The sequence below is a fragment of the Pogona vitticeps genome, chromosome 1 (genome assembly GCF_051106095.1).
Source record: "Pogona vitticeps strain Pit_001003342236 chromosome 1, PviZW2.1, whole genome shotgun sequence".
Lineage (NCBI taxonomy): Eukaryota > Metazoa > Chordata > Lepidosauria > Squamata > Agamidae > Pogona > Pogona vitticeps.
The window spans coordinates 352460991-352474888 of NC_135783.1; the positions used below are offsets into that span (position 1 = coordinate 352460991).

Below are 13898 nucleotides of genomic sequence, written 5' to 3' on the forward strand. Positions count from 1 at the left end.
GGCGACAAAGGGCCCTTATTAGGGCTGGAGAATGGGCCCTCCAGATGAGACGGGGGGGGCACCTGAAAGTCTTGGGAGAAATTTTCCCCCAAAACCTGGGTTGCCCAAAACCTGGGTCTGCCCTCTGCCCGGTTGGTGCTGCAGATGAACGCCAGGTTGGTCCACCACAAACCACCCACCACCACCCCTGGCATGACTGTAGCTGAACGAGGGGCCCCGGTGTGTATATTAACGAGACCTGCGTCCATGACCAGAGTAGGGTGGATCTGTCTTAAGAGTCTTCTGCTTGGGCTCAGCATCAATCCAGATTGGAGGGCCCTGCAGGGAGCAGTTGCTTCCATCCAGAAGGCTTCGATCTTCCTTTCTCCGTGTCCCCAGTTTTGACATTTTTTTTTAAACCTTGCACTGGGCCAAAGTGACAGAACAGGCTCGCTGCTGGAGAACCCACTACAGTGGTGCCTCGCAAGACGAATTTAATTCATTCTGCGGTTAATGTTGCCTTGCGAAAAAATTGTCTTGCGAAATATAGGAATGTATGGGCAAAAAAAAAAAGTCAGAACAAAGTCACATTTGGTTTACAAAGGGTTTATTAAGTGCTCTTTAAAGCCATACATATTGTGCAGATGATTTAAAAAAAATTTCAATAAACTTTTTAAACATCCTAGAAAAACATTTAAAAATCAGCAAACATGAGGCAGGAACCAAAAACCGGGAAACATACTTCTTGCCAAGCACAGCCATAGGAACATTTGTGTTGCGAGTCATCAACCCCAATGCCAAAACCATTTGTCTTGAAAATTTTTTGTCCTGCGAGGCATTTGTCTTGCGAGGCACCACTGTATCTGGGGTGCTGTTGGATAACCCCGGATTGCACTTTCAGGAGGACCTCAGGATACCAATAACGCACTGTTTCCATGCGTCCTTGATCTACCATGTGTGGTAGATCATATTTTAGACCTGGCTTTTGACGTTGAGTGGGTGTGGGTGTGGCGGTGGCTTCTGCATTGCCTTGACCACCTCATTTCCTCACGAGGCTGGACTTGGTGGTGCCGGCTGGGTTGGGGGACCCATTGAGCTGGTCTGCCCCTAGAGACTTAGGGAATCCTAAGGGTTCCCAAACGCTCTTGGTCGATTTCCCAGCGGATGGGGTTGGTCTCCCTGTAGACGGTGAAGGTGGAAAACACGATATTGATAAATCCACATCCCAGCACCCTAACTCCGGCTCGGCGGAGGTTTGGAACTCTTCCGATTTGCAGAAGGTCGGTGGGGGGGGGGATGATGGAACAAGCCAGAAGGCAGCTGGGGTGGGGGCAGCTCAGTCACAAATCAAGCGGGGTCGAAAAATAGCAAGAACGCCTCGTTGCCGCCTTCTGTGACGCAGCGAGGAAGGCAGAAAGGTCTTGTTCTGCCTCTGCTGTTCCCTCTTTGACCTGCTCTCCCCCTCCAAGTTGTCCTGAGTGATGACAAGCTAGCTGAGCTCTTGTGCAGAACTGTGATCCATTTGTCACGGCCCTTGGGAGGGAAAGGCACTTACATTTCACTTACGACTTGACACCCCAGATGGCCCAGCGTCTTGGGGAGGGGGTTTCCGTGCGCCTGTCTTGTGCAGGCTTCTTGGAATCGCTTTTGAGGGCTGAAGAATGACAACAGAGTCATGGCGCAGAGTGAGTCCTCCCCACCACCCCACATAAGCCCCTTGACCCTTGCTGTTGGTAGCTGACAAGGGGGCTTGATGGGGTGGATCCAGAAGCCAGCAAATTTTGTATTGTGTTTGGGATTTCCTCTCCCAAAGAGGTCCTTCCTGAGCCCGGACGGACGGGGAAACTACCCACCCATGGGGCTAATCTTCCGCTTTTGGGGGAGCAAGGTGCCTCGGCATGTTGGCTGGGCAGCTTCCAACGTTTTTGGAAGCTATAGATGTGGCCTATGGGAGTCCGGCTTCGGGTCTTGAAACAGTCTTGGTGGCTTTGACGGATGACTGAGTCCAGGGGAAAGAGGGAGAACCCAGCTTCCATGGACCTCTCTGCGGGTACTGATCCTGTTAACAACGGTTGGATCTTGGACCAGCTCCACACAATGGGAGGGAAAAAAAGGCATTGTGAGCAACCTCCCTCTTGAATAGATAGAGCAACATGCAGGGAAAACGTTGTATTATAAAGTTTATAAGCCAAGTGTCTGTCTACTTTCCAGCTCTTTTGGGAGGGGTGAACATCCAAAGGACACCCCCCCAAAAAAAACACCACATTTGAAAAACCCCACATTAATATCAAGGGAAAGGTGGGGATATCAACTTCAACAGCAAATTGACTTAAGAACATAAGAACCTAAGAAGAAGAGCCCTGTGCTGGATCAGGCCAAGGGCCCCTCTAGTCCAGCTCCCTGTATCTCAACAATGACCCCACCAGATGCCTTGAGGAGCACATGAGAGATCACGAGAGACCTGTCTCCTGATCCCCCTCCCCTTCATCTGGCCTTTGGAGAGACCTTCTAAGTCTGGAGACTGTACATCCCAATCATGGCTGGTCACCTGCGATGGACTTTTCCTCCAGGAATATGTCGTGTCCCCTTTGAAAGGCACCTAGACTCCTTAAATACTCATCATCATCATCTCACAAGTCACATTTTTGGGACTACGACTCCCAGAATCCCCCAATCACTTGGCATCAGGCGCCTCCTACCTCCATTGTACACCTCCCCCCAAGCTCCTGTCCCTTGAAGCTGCTGTCATATAAGGTGCAATACTCTCCATGTGTTCGAGGGAATGTGGCAACAAGAAAAAAAGGAGAAACATTACAGTTTTTTTATTGCTGTAGCCCTAGATGCAGGGTTGGCTCATTCCTCCCTCCCACCTCCCAAACAACATTGTGATGTGATGCTCCCCATCACCGCTCAGTCCATGAACTGCCCCAGCCTGTTGTGTGGTCCAGTTGTCCTGTTGTCCCGAAAACACCAACCCATCTCATTTTATATTTAATCAATTTATTTACAGTACCCGTATCCTGCCCTTTCTCAAATGACGTCAGGGTGGGGTACAACAGACGTTATGAAATAATCCTGTTTTCAGGCTGGTGGTCTGCTCTGAACCAGCTCAGATTTCCCTTTTTTAAAAATGATGTGCCGCAACTATATCTCTCTTTGTAGGTGAAAAACCAAACTGTGGTTTTTTGGTTTTTTTGCATCCTTATGATCTTCTGCCCCCCTCCATTTCCCTTATTAGATTCCCTGTCCCTCCAGTGAAGTTTGCAAACAGTTTATTCGTCCTCTAACGGATCCCCCTTCATTGATTTCTCTTGTCTTTGGCAGGGGGCTTCAACAGGCAGAAAAAGACCACCGGCCAACCAGCCAATTCAGAAACACACGGACACGCGGGAGGCACGTGATGGCCAGCAACAATACCACCAGCATAGCCCAAGCGAGGAAACTGGTAGAACAGCTCAAAATGGAGGCCAATATTGACAGAATAAAGGTAAAAAGAAGCCCTCTTTTTGTTCGTTCTTAGCTCCAACTGGCATCTTTCGGACGGAAAAGTTAGCCAGTCATGTCGTGTGCTGTCAACTCAAATTTCAAAGGAAGGTGGCCTTTCCTAGGATCTTGTACGTATCGAGTACTTAGAAGGGGTTCCCCATTCCCTCCTCCTGGGGGCGCTCTGGGGCCACACTGCTTGACCAAGACGGCATAGGTGAAAAGACAGGCATACTCCAGCCAGCCATACTCATACGGGCTCTGGTTGACCTCCCTGGCCTCTCTCCTAGGCAATCCCAGGGAGATTTGAACTCGCCACCCCCTGGTGTTCCGACGGACTGAATTAGAACAGATTCTGGGAAAGTGACTTAATTGGACTGCAATTCTCTTCCCCCTCTCCCCCCACATCAGCACCGGCCGGAGAACCCTGCGTGCTGTGGTTGAGAAACTGGAATTCCTACCTAGCACAGAAAATAGATCCAGGATCCTGCTCAGGGCACTGCTGATGTTCCGTCACATCCCCTTTAGTTCAGAAATAGTTGTTTTTATTCAAATCCATTTTGTCGAAGTGTGCCGGCAGGATCCTCCATTTGAGTTGAGTTTGGGCAGTCTTGCTTTGGAAGACTTGCAGCTGAAATCCTCTGGATTTTTTTCATTTTTTTTCCCCTGGTCAAACGGCAATACCGGCCGTGATCACATCCCCGTGGCTGGAAATCCAGGAAGCAGGGGGTCCTCCTTTAGCTGGCTTCACGATCAATGCCCGAGTTTCGGTCGTGATGGCTTGCTCCCTCGCTCAAGCCTCCACCAGTGTGGCTCGGCATACTTCTCCAAGAGGCTTAAGCCAAACGGTGCACATCGATAATCGGCTTTTTACACGAAAGCAAGACACCCCCCCCCCAAACTGGACTCGGCCTCACAAGGGGCCCGGGGACACTGGGCGGTGTGTCCCAAGGGATGAGCCCCTGTGATGAAGAGGCAACCTTCAAACGGGGGGTACTTTCAAACACAGCCCGCACATCACAGACATCTTTACAATTTCCTTGGGAATGAGCGAGAAGGGACAACTAAGTGCCGGATCTTCCAAAGGAGACCCAATAGGACCTCAAATACTTAAGCAGTCAATACTTCTTAAGACTGCGCAACGTGCTGTACCGTAGGCCGGAGAGACAGTAACTGGCGCATGCCGGGATTTAAGAAATGTGGGCACCTGGTGGACGGGCTACAGCTCCCATTCGCCCCTACTAGCAAGTCCAGTGGTCAAGGATGGGGGGAGTTGTAATCCAGCTTCCTCAGGAGTTCACATTTCCCAGGACTGGAGTGAATGAATGAATGAATGAATGAATGAATGAATGCAGGCTCCTAGCCATTCCATGCCTGCCCATTTTCCTTCTGTTTCTGAGAACCTCACCCTACATTAATTATTTTGGAGCATTTTGTCGCCATTGTGGAGCTGCGTCATCATCCTCTTCCCTTCTTCCTCAAGGGGGAGGGAAAGGAGGACCCTTTGGATTACGAGGCAACATTCGTTCCAGGTCAGGATGATTGCAAGGGTGCTCCCTCCCCCCACTCCCTTGCAGTTTCTGCAGATCCGGCACCTCCTCTCGAGTTCTCCCAGGCCCTCCTGGCTGCCCTGCTTCTCTCGAGGAGGCAGGGTGAGAGGAGGCAAGCCGGCAAGGGAAAGCCTTACAACAGCCTCACTTCATCCCGGTGGATCAGGCCGTCACGGCTGGTGGACTCGCCCCGTTTCTACGGCATTCCTCGGATGCGGAGGAACAGAGCCCACCACCACCAACGCCTCACCCGAAGCCCCATCCGTGGGCTTTGTCTGACCCCCGTCTCAGCTGCCGGGAAGCGGAGACTAAAGGAAACAAGGGTAGCGAGACCAGAAACAGAAGAGGCAGAATGGGAAAGGAGGACTGGAGGTGATCTTCCTTGCCACTTGGGTTCAGCTGCTGAAGTGGAAAAGCAGGGGCCCCGATGTGTTAAAAAAAAACACCCATGCTCCCCTTCGAAAAAGGGGGTGGTGGAAATATTATCTTGGCTTGAGGGGAGGCACATGTGGGGTGTGTGAGAAAGGCACCTGAGGTGTAATCGGAGCTTGACTGTGTTATTTTTCTGGACGACAAGCTCCAGAATTCCCCCCCCCCCCAGTGAGCATGCCCATGCCACCCACGGATGATGGATACTGTAGTCCGGACAAGTCAAAATGTTGTGTTGCTTCTCTCCTTTTCCCTCCCAAGCCCCAGAGCAAAAGATCTGACAAGCGGAGGAGAGAAGCTTCCTGTCCATTGTGCCAAACATCACGATCGGGTTTATATTAAAATCCGTTTACTTCCGGTGCTGAAAATTCAGCCATGCTAACGACCCTCTGCTCACAGAATTTTGGCAACTATTTTTCCCGTAGGATCATTTATTACCTGATAAGGAACTCTCTGTACCAGAGATTGGGAAAGTTACTTTTTGGGGACTAAAGCTCCCTGGGGATTCTGGGAGTTGTAGTCCCCCCCCCAAAAAAAAGGCATCACATCCGGCATTTGTTATCTACCCATTTTTTAAAAAATCCCTGTGGTGGCTGTGGGCATCCTTTCGCAAAGACAAGAATGAGCAATGTGCAGCCCTTAAGATGTTGCACTACAGTTCCCAACATCCACAGCCAGGACAGCCGGTGGTGTGGGATGATGGGCTTTATAGTCCAAAAAACATCTGCAAGGCTACGGTTGCCTACGGAGACCAAATAGCTTCAGTGACATAGTTTCAATGAGCAGTGGTTTCATGGAAAACACAGGTAGAATTTAAAGGGTGTTGCTTCTGTGGAAAACCAGATCATCGGGACTTAAAAGATAGATGTTGGAGTTGAGGGCGGCCACAGACCGGACACATGTTCTTATTATATGTGCATTATTGTTCATTCTGTCTCTCCTTTCCGCTAAGGAATAGGGCTGGAGGTGACTCAGCAACATTGTTAAAGACAAGCTAAAACAAATTAAACATTAAAACAGCTATAATAATCATAAACGTAAGCCTTGCTGGAAAGAAGCAGTGATGGAAGGCAGCAGCAGAACAGGAAAACCAAAAATAACAATGTGAATTGACTCAATAAAAGGAAGCCACAGAGCTTTGGCATTGCAAGACCTGAGCAAAGCTGCTCACGAGGGTTTGCTCCGGAGGTTGTTAATTCACAGCGCAGCATTAAGTCAGATGCTACTCAGTGACGCATAACAACAATAATTGATACAGTAGTGCCTCACTAGACTATGATAATCTGTTCCACTGAAATCACTGTTTAGCGAAATCATTGTCTAGCGAAAAGCATTTCCCCATTGGAATGCTTGAAACCTGTTTAATGCCTTCCAATGGGGAAGAATCGTCATCTAGCGAAGATCAGCCATAGGAAAGCTGCTTTGCGAACCGCCAATCAGCTGTCTAAATAGCTGTCTTGTGAAGCTTAGGTCCTGAAAACACCCATTTTGCGAGCGCGGAGGGAGCTGTCAAAATCGTTGTCTAGCAAAAATCGGTTTGCAAAGCAGGGACCAAATATTGTCCAGCGAAATTCCCCCATAGGAATCACTGTCTAGCGAGGCACCACCATAGATCCTCAGGATTTAGAAGCATTTTTGAACACTGCTTCATACCTTCCTAAAGCAAATCGGAGTGGAAAACGGTCACAACTTTGAAGCGATTGTGTTTCATAGCATGGGGACAATGTACAAGAAAGGTCTCTAGTGAGCGCCCACAGGCGCCAGTATATATATTCCACTCTTGTAAATGTTAACACCTGAATAGGTTCGTAATACCTCCTGAGATTCGCACGGCTCCCTTGCTGGGTATTTTCAAGAAACAAGTGAAAATATGGATGTTTAGGCAGGTCTTCCCCCCTTCTAGTTAATTCCTAATTATTCTTTCTTTCCTATTCTGTTATGATATACCCTGTTTCTTGCCATCTTTGGGGAATTTTTTTTTATTTCTTTTTATTCATGCAAATTATGTTATGTGCTATGCTATAGTCTAATTGTTTTTATAGTGTGTGTTGTAAGCCGCCTAGAGTGGTCACAATTGACCAGATAGGCGGGGTATAAATGAAGTAAGTAAGTAAGTAAGTAAGTAAGTAAGTAAGTAAGTAAGTAAGTAAGTAAGTAAGTAAGTAACAAGATAGGCGTTTAGGGCTTTTTAGTGTAAAGGAATATACTTGTGTTTTCCAAACTCTAGTGCCGGAAAATGTGAAACCTTCTAGATGTCGCTGGATTACAGCTCCCATCACTCCCAGGGGGGGCATAGCCAATGATGGGGGATGATTATAGGAGCATGTCAACATTATCTGAAAGACTGCAGGTATCTGAGCCCGTGGACATGGGGTTCCTTGCTCTCTGAAACTCTTGCTCCATGGTGGGGACATAAAATCCAGAACCTATTCTTTCTCCCTCTGTCTCTTTGTTTCCTTCCAGGTATCCAAAGCAGCTGCAGATCTGATGGCTTACTGCGAAGCTCATGCCAAGGAAGACCCCTTGTTGACTCCCGTTCCGGCGTCAGAAAACCCGTTTAGAGAGAAGAAGTTCTTCTGCGCCATTCTGTAAACCGCACAGGAGCCCGACTCCAATTTGGGCTGGCCTGGACACTGATGTAGAGATTTTTTCAGCAACGTGGACATGTTTCCGGAGTCCACCTCATTAAAAAAAATATATAAATCAGCCTGGAAGTTTACAGAGGAGTGCATGATCAAAAAAAAAAGAGAGAAAGAGAGAATTTCTGCCTTTTTGGGGAGAATGAGGTGATGATGTTGACGTAACGTCAGGCGGCTAAAGATCTTGACATCTGCAGAGTTGCCTAAAGGGAGGGGGGAAATGTGCAAAAGAGTAAATTTAATTTCCACTTTTGCTCTTGCCAAGCAAAACCCTTATATGTTGTTTTTCAAAAAATACAGTAAAGGTAAAATAAAATTTTAAAAAAGGGGGGATGCATAGCGAGGCTGCATATGATGATGGAAAGGGGTGTGTGTTCATAGCCTTATGGGGCTTCTTCCATTTTGTTTTGCCTTTTCCCTGAATGTCACTCTTATTTATGTTGAATTGTAAAATAACTGCAGCGAGAGGTTAGACTTGTTCTGATGTTTCTTCGTGTGGCGTCTTGTGCCTATTTAGCATTTTAGCGTAGTGCCATAGCAAGGGGGAGGGACGCGAGCCACGACCACGTGTGGATCTGGGGTTTAGCTGAGAGTCTGTGATAGCTTCGGCCACGGGCCGTCTCGTTCATCCCTTACAATATAACCAGTTGCCACTGTTTTCTAACATTTGTATTTGGTGGGGTTTTTTGTTCTGCAAGTAAAATGTGTGTTGTGAAGACCGGTGTTTTGACTCACTCTCTTTGTTCCCCGAATCCCGGGAGTCTAAGTTAAGGCGTGTCCGACTCTTCGTGACCCCATGGACCAGAGCACGCCAGGCCCTCCTGTCTTCCACTGCCTCCCAGAGTTGGGTCAAATTCATCTTGGTCGCTTCGGTGACACCGTCCATCCATCTCGTCCTCTGTCGTCCCCTTCTCTTGCCCTCACCCTTTCCCAACATCAGGTCCTAACTAGGGCACAGCAAATGGGCTTTGCCCCCGGGCACCAAAACGGAGAGCTGAATCGATTGGGGTGTGTCAGGAAAATAAACGGCAATTCCACCCCTTACCATTCGCTCCTCTTTTGTTGAAAAGGCCAACTTTCAATTTCTGCTTGACCGGCCTATTCCTAAATGGGGTTTACCTGGGAGAACACTCAATGCCATTTTTTTAGCAAAACGTAACAGAAAAATCAAACCAAATAAAAATAAAGATTAAAGAAGTGACCCAGTCTAATTATCAGTTGATTGGTGCAAAGGCAGCTCTCAACGGATTACGGAGTTTAGAATATAAATTCTAACTTCAACCACACTATTTAGTGTGAACTCACCCAGTGAAAGGTGCTTTTTAAAACACACACATACACACAAGCGCTGGTGGATGAGAACGGTATTTCATACAGTAATCAACAATTCTGAAAAACAGTTATTCCACCCCACCCTTCCACCCTCTCACCTTTGGAAAGAGGAGACCCAAGAGCACCGTGGTGTTATTTGTAGAATTACTGTATGGAGTTGGAAGGGGGACTCTAAGGCCATCAAGTCCAACCCTCTACTTAAGGCAAGAATCCGGATCAAAGCCGATCAGACACAGGGTTGTCCAGTTTGAGGGTCTATCCAGTATTCCGATTCTGTTATTGCAAGGGTTGACGTTGTTTGTTAAAGGATCTGAATTTATTATGATCTGGCTTGAGAGCAGTTATGAATTAAAAAGCAATCGCAGAACTGGAAATGTTACCGTTTTCCCACTCCTAAAACCCAGCAGTCAACCATGCAAATTTTAATCCCACGAAATGGCAAATCTCTGCAAAGCTAACTACAGTTGCAGAGCAGATGCAAATCCAACGGATTGTCTGTGTTCCTTGTATGGGTGGATTGCAGCCTGCAGCTTGGGGGGAGGAAGCATCTGCCCCTCACTCACCCACATCTAGATAGGCAGAAAGCAGAACTGTTTCATGTGGTTCATGACCAGCTATGCTCCTGGGCTGGTGGGATATCAGGCACCCTGTTGTCACTAGGGAAGCGCTTCAGACACATAGGAGCACACACCTCCTAAGAACACCCACATCCACAATATCTTTGAACCTTGGGAAGAGTGTCTCTTGGTAGACTGGTCTCCCATAGCACGGCGCTATTTCTTGGGGGAAATTTCATGAACACACAAAGGGCAAGCAAAATAACCAAATAAGTGGGCAAAATACAATTATGGGAATCGGGCTCTGACGACGATTAGGAGAAACCAACTCAGATTCCAAAATCCGGCCACAGCTGAGAATCCAGAACAGGCCACTGAAGCTAGAGCGGACATTTCAGAAAACCATTGGAGTGAAAGCTCGGCAAATTTCTAGGAAAAGGCCTTTAGCAGATAAATCGTGGCTTTTTAAGATACCTTGTGTTGAATCTCACGAGGCGTTTCCTGGAGGGAAGCTTGAACAGATGCAAACATCTGTCATTGCTGTAAGATGCAGACACTGGCCAGGACTGGCCAATGGGGCCCCAGCCCTGAGAGCTCACAGGCCCCTCCACCAAAGACCTCACGTTTTATAGCTCAGCGTGGTTTCTGAGATGAGAGTTTCAGCTCAGCAAGCATTCTTCCTTAGCAAGTGATTCGAGGGCCATTCAGTGAAAGAGACCAACATCCGTGAGGATTCCAAAGACCTAATTCTGAGAGTGGGAGGACACAGAAGATGCCAAGAGTAATTGTCATGGGGAGTTTCAGAGATTTCCCAGAGATGTACCAAGCTCACACTCATCGTCTGTGCAAAGTTCAATGCCCTGTGCAGAGTGAACAGAATGTGACCAGCACTGGCCAGCCCAGCAAGGGAGTTTTGTTTGTGTAGTCATTAAGTCATGTCCGACTCTTCGTGACCCCATGGACCAGAGCACGCCAAGCCCTTGTCTTCCACTGCCTCCTGTTGGGTCAAATTCACGTTGGTTGCTTCGGTGATCCTGTCCATCCATCTCATCCTCTGTCATCGCCTTCTCCTCTTGCCTTCACACTTTTCCAACATCAGGGTCTTTTCCAGGGAGTCTTCTCTTCTCCTGAGATGGCCAAAGGATTGGAGCCTCAGCTTCAGGATCTGTCCTTCCAGTGAGCACTCAGGCTTGATTTCCTTCAAAATGGATAGGTTTGTTCTCCTTGCAGTCCAGGGGATTCTCAAGAGTCTCCTCCAGCACCACAATTCAAAAGCATTAATTCTTTGGTGGTCAGCCTTCTTTATGGTCCAGCTCTCACTTCCATACATTGCTACTGGAAAAACCATAGCTTTGACTACGTGGACCTTTGTCAGCAAGGTGTTTGTCCTCTGTCAAAAGCCGACTCAGTAACCTAGTCTTCCTGGGTTGCATCTATCATTATTTGGGCCAGGTCCTTCCTCATTCATGGACTTCAGACACCCTGGGAGGAAACTTACTCTCGGCAATGAGTTGCCGATGCTTGCCCTGTGGGTATGGCTAGCTGCCCTACTGACTACGCAAGAGAGGAGTGGCTCCATTTGGCAATGCCTGGGATGCCCTGTTGCTGCCAGTCCTCCATGCTCCATCACATGGGGCAATTCATAAGCCATTCCCTGCATTTCACTTACAGGAAGAAAAAAAACTGGGTAGAGATGCTGCCCAAGCTCTGTGGCCAATGCTATCCACCAACATAGTGGATCCCAACCTTGGGTCACTCAGGTGTTCTTGGACTGCAATTCCAAGCACAGCTGGTGGTGAAGGTTTCTGGGAATTGCAGTCCAAGAACATCTGGGTGACCCAAGGTTGGGAACCACTGTGCTAAGAGAACAGAAAACATACAACCTCATGGGAGTTTCCCCTGATTTTGCACACAAGTAGAAAGGCTTCCTAGGTTTCCATCAAGCAGTCCACTTTTATCATGTCTGATTGGTTGAAAGCGGAGTAACTTGGGAGCCTCAACTCAACCCAATCCTCCTCCACCACCACCCAGTCTCCAATCTATTTTGGACACCAAAGGGTGGACTCATTGAGATGCATAATCCCTCCTGGGACTCAAAAATATCTTGAGAGTTTGCTATCTTTTGTTCATGAGTCAGCCCATTAAGCCACCACAACCTCATCATCATAATAAAAATGCTACTAATTAAAAAAAACATGTGCCATCAAGTCAATTCTGACTTATGGTGATCCTTCCCAGGGTTTTCTAGGTAGAGAACACTCAGAAGGGTTTCACTTGATGTCAATGGGCCGTCTGTGTCTCTCCCTTCCTTCCAAAGCAAGATTTCTAAGAAAGAGAGCTGTCATGGGCTTCGTAACTAAATTGAACCCTTGCTTGACAGCCTTATTAGCCATCTGGTCTAATCGTTTGTGGGATGCTCCATCTCTCTCCAATAAAATCAACCCCAGAGATGTGCAAACTGCATCCTTCCCCAAAAGCCCTCTGCTGGACAATCCAGGCAGATGTGCTGCCGATCAACTCAGAACCCAAAAGGAGCACCAGGAAGGCACCCGCCCACATCTGCACAGAGGTGGTGTGGGTGTCTCCTATCTTTTTAACGATGTAAGCCACCTTGGATCCTCTTTTTAGGAGAAAGGCAGGGTAAAAATATAACACAAGGGTTTTGGTCTCTGGCTGCAGAGCAGGAGGTTGGGGAGTTCGATTCCCCCACCGGGCCTCCTTGACAGGGGCTGGAATCTGCCGTTCTATTATTGTTGTTGTTAATTATCATCACCACCACTAAATAAACGGTGCCAACTAAACAAGGAAATGTATCTACTGAAGGTCAGAAGGGTGGGAAGGCAACCTTCTTTTCCATCCTTCCAGCAATCACTTTCTGCACTGCTGGAGCACCGAGCAGTGATCCCAATTTTTTTCCCCTTCTGGACCTCTCTATGAGGCCCTTAAAGGGCCAGGGGACAGAGCGGAAAACACTCCACAGATGAAAAAGGCATTTAAGCTGCTCTCTGCTCCAGCCCTCGGGCAGCCTGACCCTGAAAGGCCCTTTGAATTAATTGTAGCCGAGCGAGATGGCATGGCATTGGGATCCTGATGCAGATTATTGGCAGCCGGTGACCGGCCGGTGGCCTATCTTTCTAAGCGATTGGACATACAGTGACCAAAGGCTGGCCCTCCTGTTTACAAGCCGTGGCAGCCGCCATCCTTCTTTGACAGCCTTGGTAACGGTCCATGTGGCCCATGCTGTAGCAATGGTGCTGGAACAAAAGGGGTGCCTCTGGCTCTCCAATGCTCACCTTCATAAATATCAGGCACAGCTTCTTGACAGCCCGGAACTCTGGCTAGTCACTAACACTTGTTTCAATCCTGCCACCCTGCTCCCCAGGCCCAGCACTAATTCAGACCCTATATGACATGATTGTTTCCAGACAATTGATACCGAATACTCTAGCAGATCTGATTTGAAAGACCGGCCTCTCAGCCACCTGGACTTGGAATTCTTTGTCGATGGCCGCGGTCTTGTCCTGCAGCCTATGCCCTGGCCATTGACACGTGAGCCCTAACCCCCGCGGACATCTGCCCAGAAGACTCTCCTCTTGTGCACCTTCTTCCACTTGCAGAGCTGAGCTTTTGCCAACCTTCCCCGATCGCCTGCTTGGCAATTCTTGCAGAGAAGGAGTCAAGCCTCAGGCATCTTCTTCCACTGCAGATTTCAGAGGCCTTGGAAACAGAGGGGGCCGCATGGGCGGAGGGTGGCTGGGTAGGTGGCCACTTTAATGTGGATTAAATCTGTGTTACTGGAAGGACTGCTTTCGATTCCTCCCCTGGATCAGAGGATTAGAACATCTAACCACACTTTAACCATTGGGCCTTTTGTACAAATAAGAGCCTTTTGTGGAGTGGGTATCAACGACTCCCCCATGACAGCTAGC

General features: G+C 48.3%; 1 protein-coding gene across 2 annotated transcripts in view; it reads left to right on the forward strand.

Moving 5' to 3' along the window:
* The window catches only part of GNG2 (G protein subunit gamma 2), a 52584-nt gene extending 43788 nt beyond the window's left edge, over positions 1 to 8796 (forward strand). For both annotated transcript variants that reach the window (XM_020814776.3, XM_078384154.1), the window contains exons 3-4: positions 3304 to 3466; positions 7905 to 8796. In XM_020814776.3, the coding sequence (XP_020670435.1) occupies positions 3380 to 3466; positions 7905 to 8033 (216 nt within the window). In that variant the 5' untranslated portion in view covers positions 3304 to 3379 and the 3' untranslated portion in view covers positions 8034 to 8796. The remainder of the gene's footprint in view (positions 1 to 3303; positions 3467 to 7904) is intronic.
* The last annotated feature ends 5102 nt before the right edge of the window (positions 8797 to 13898 follow it).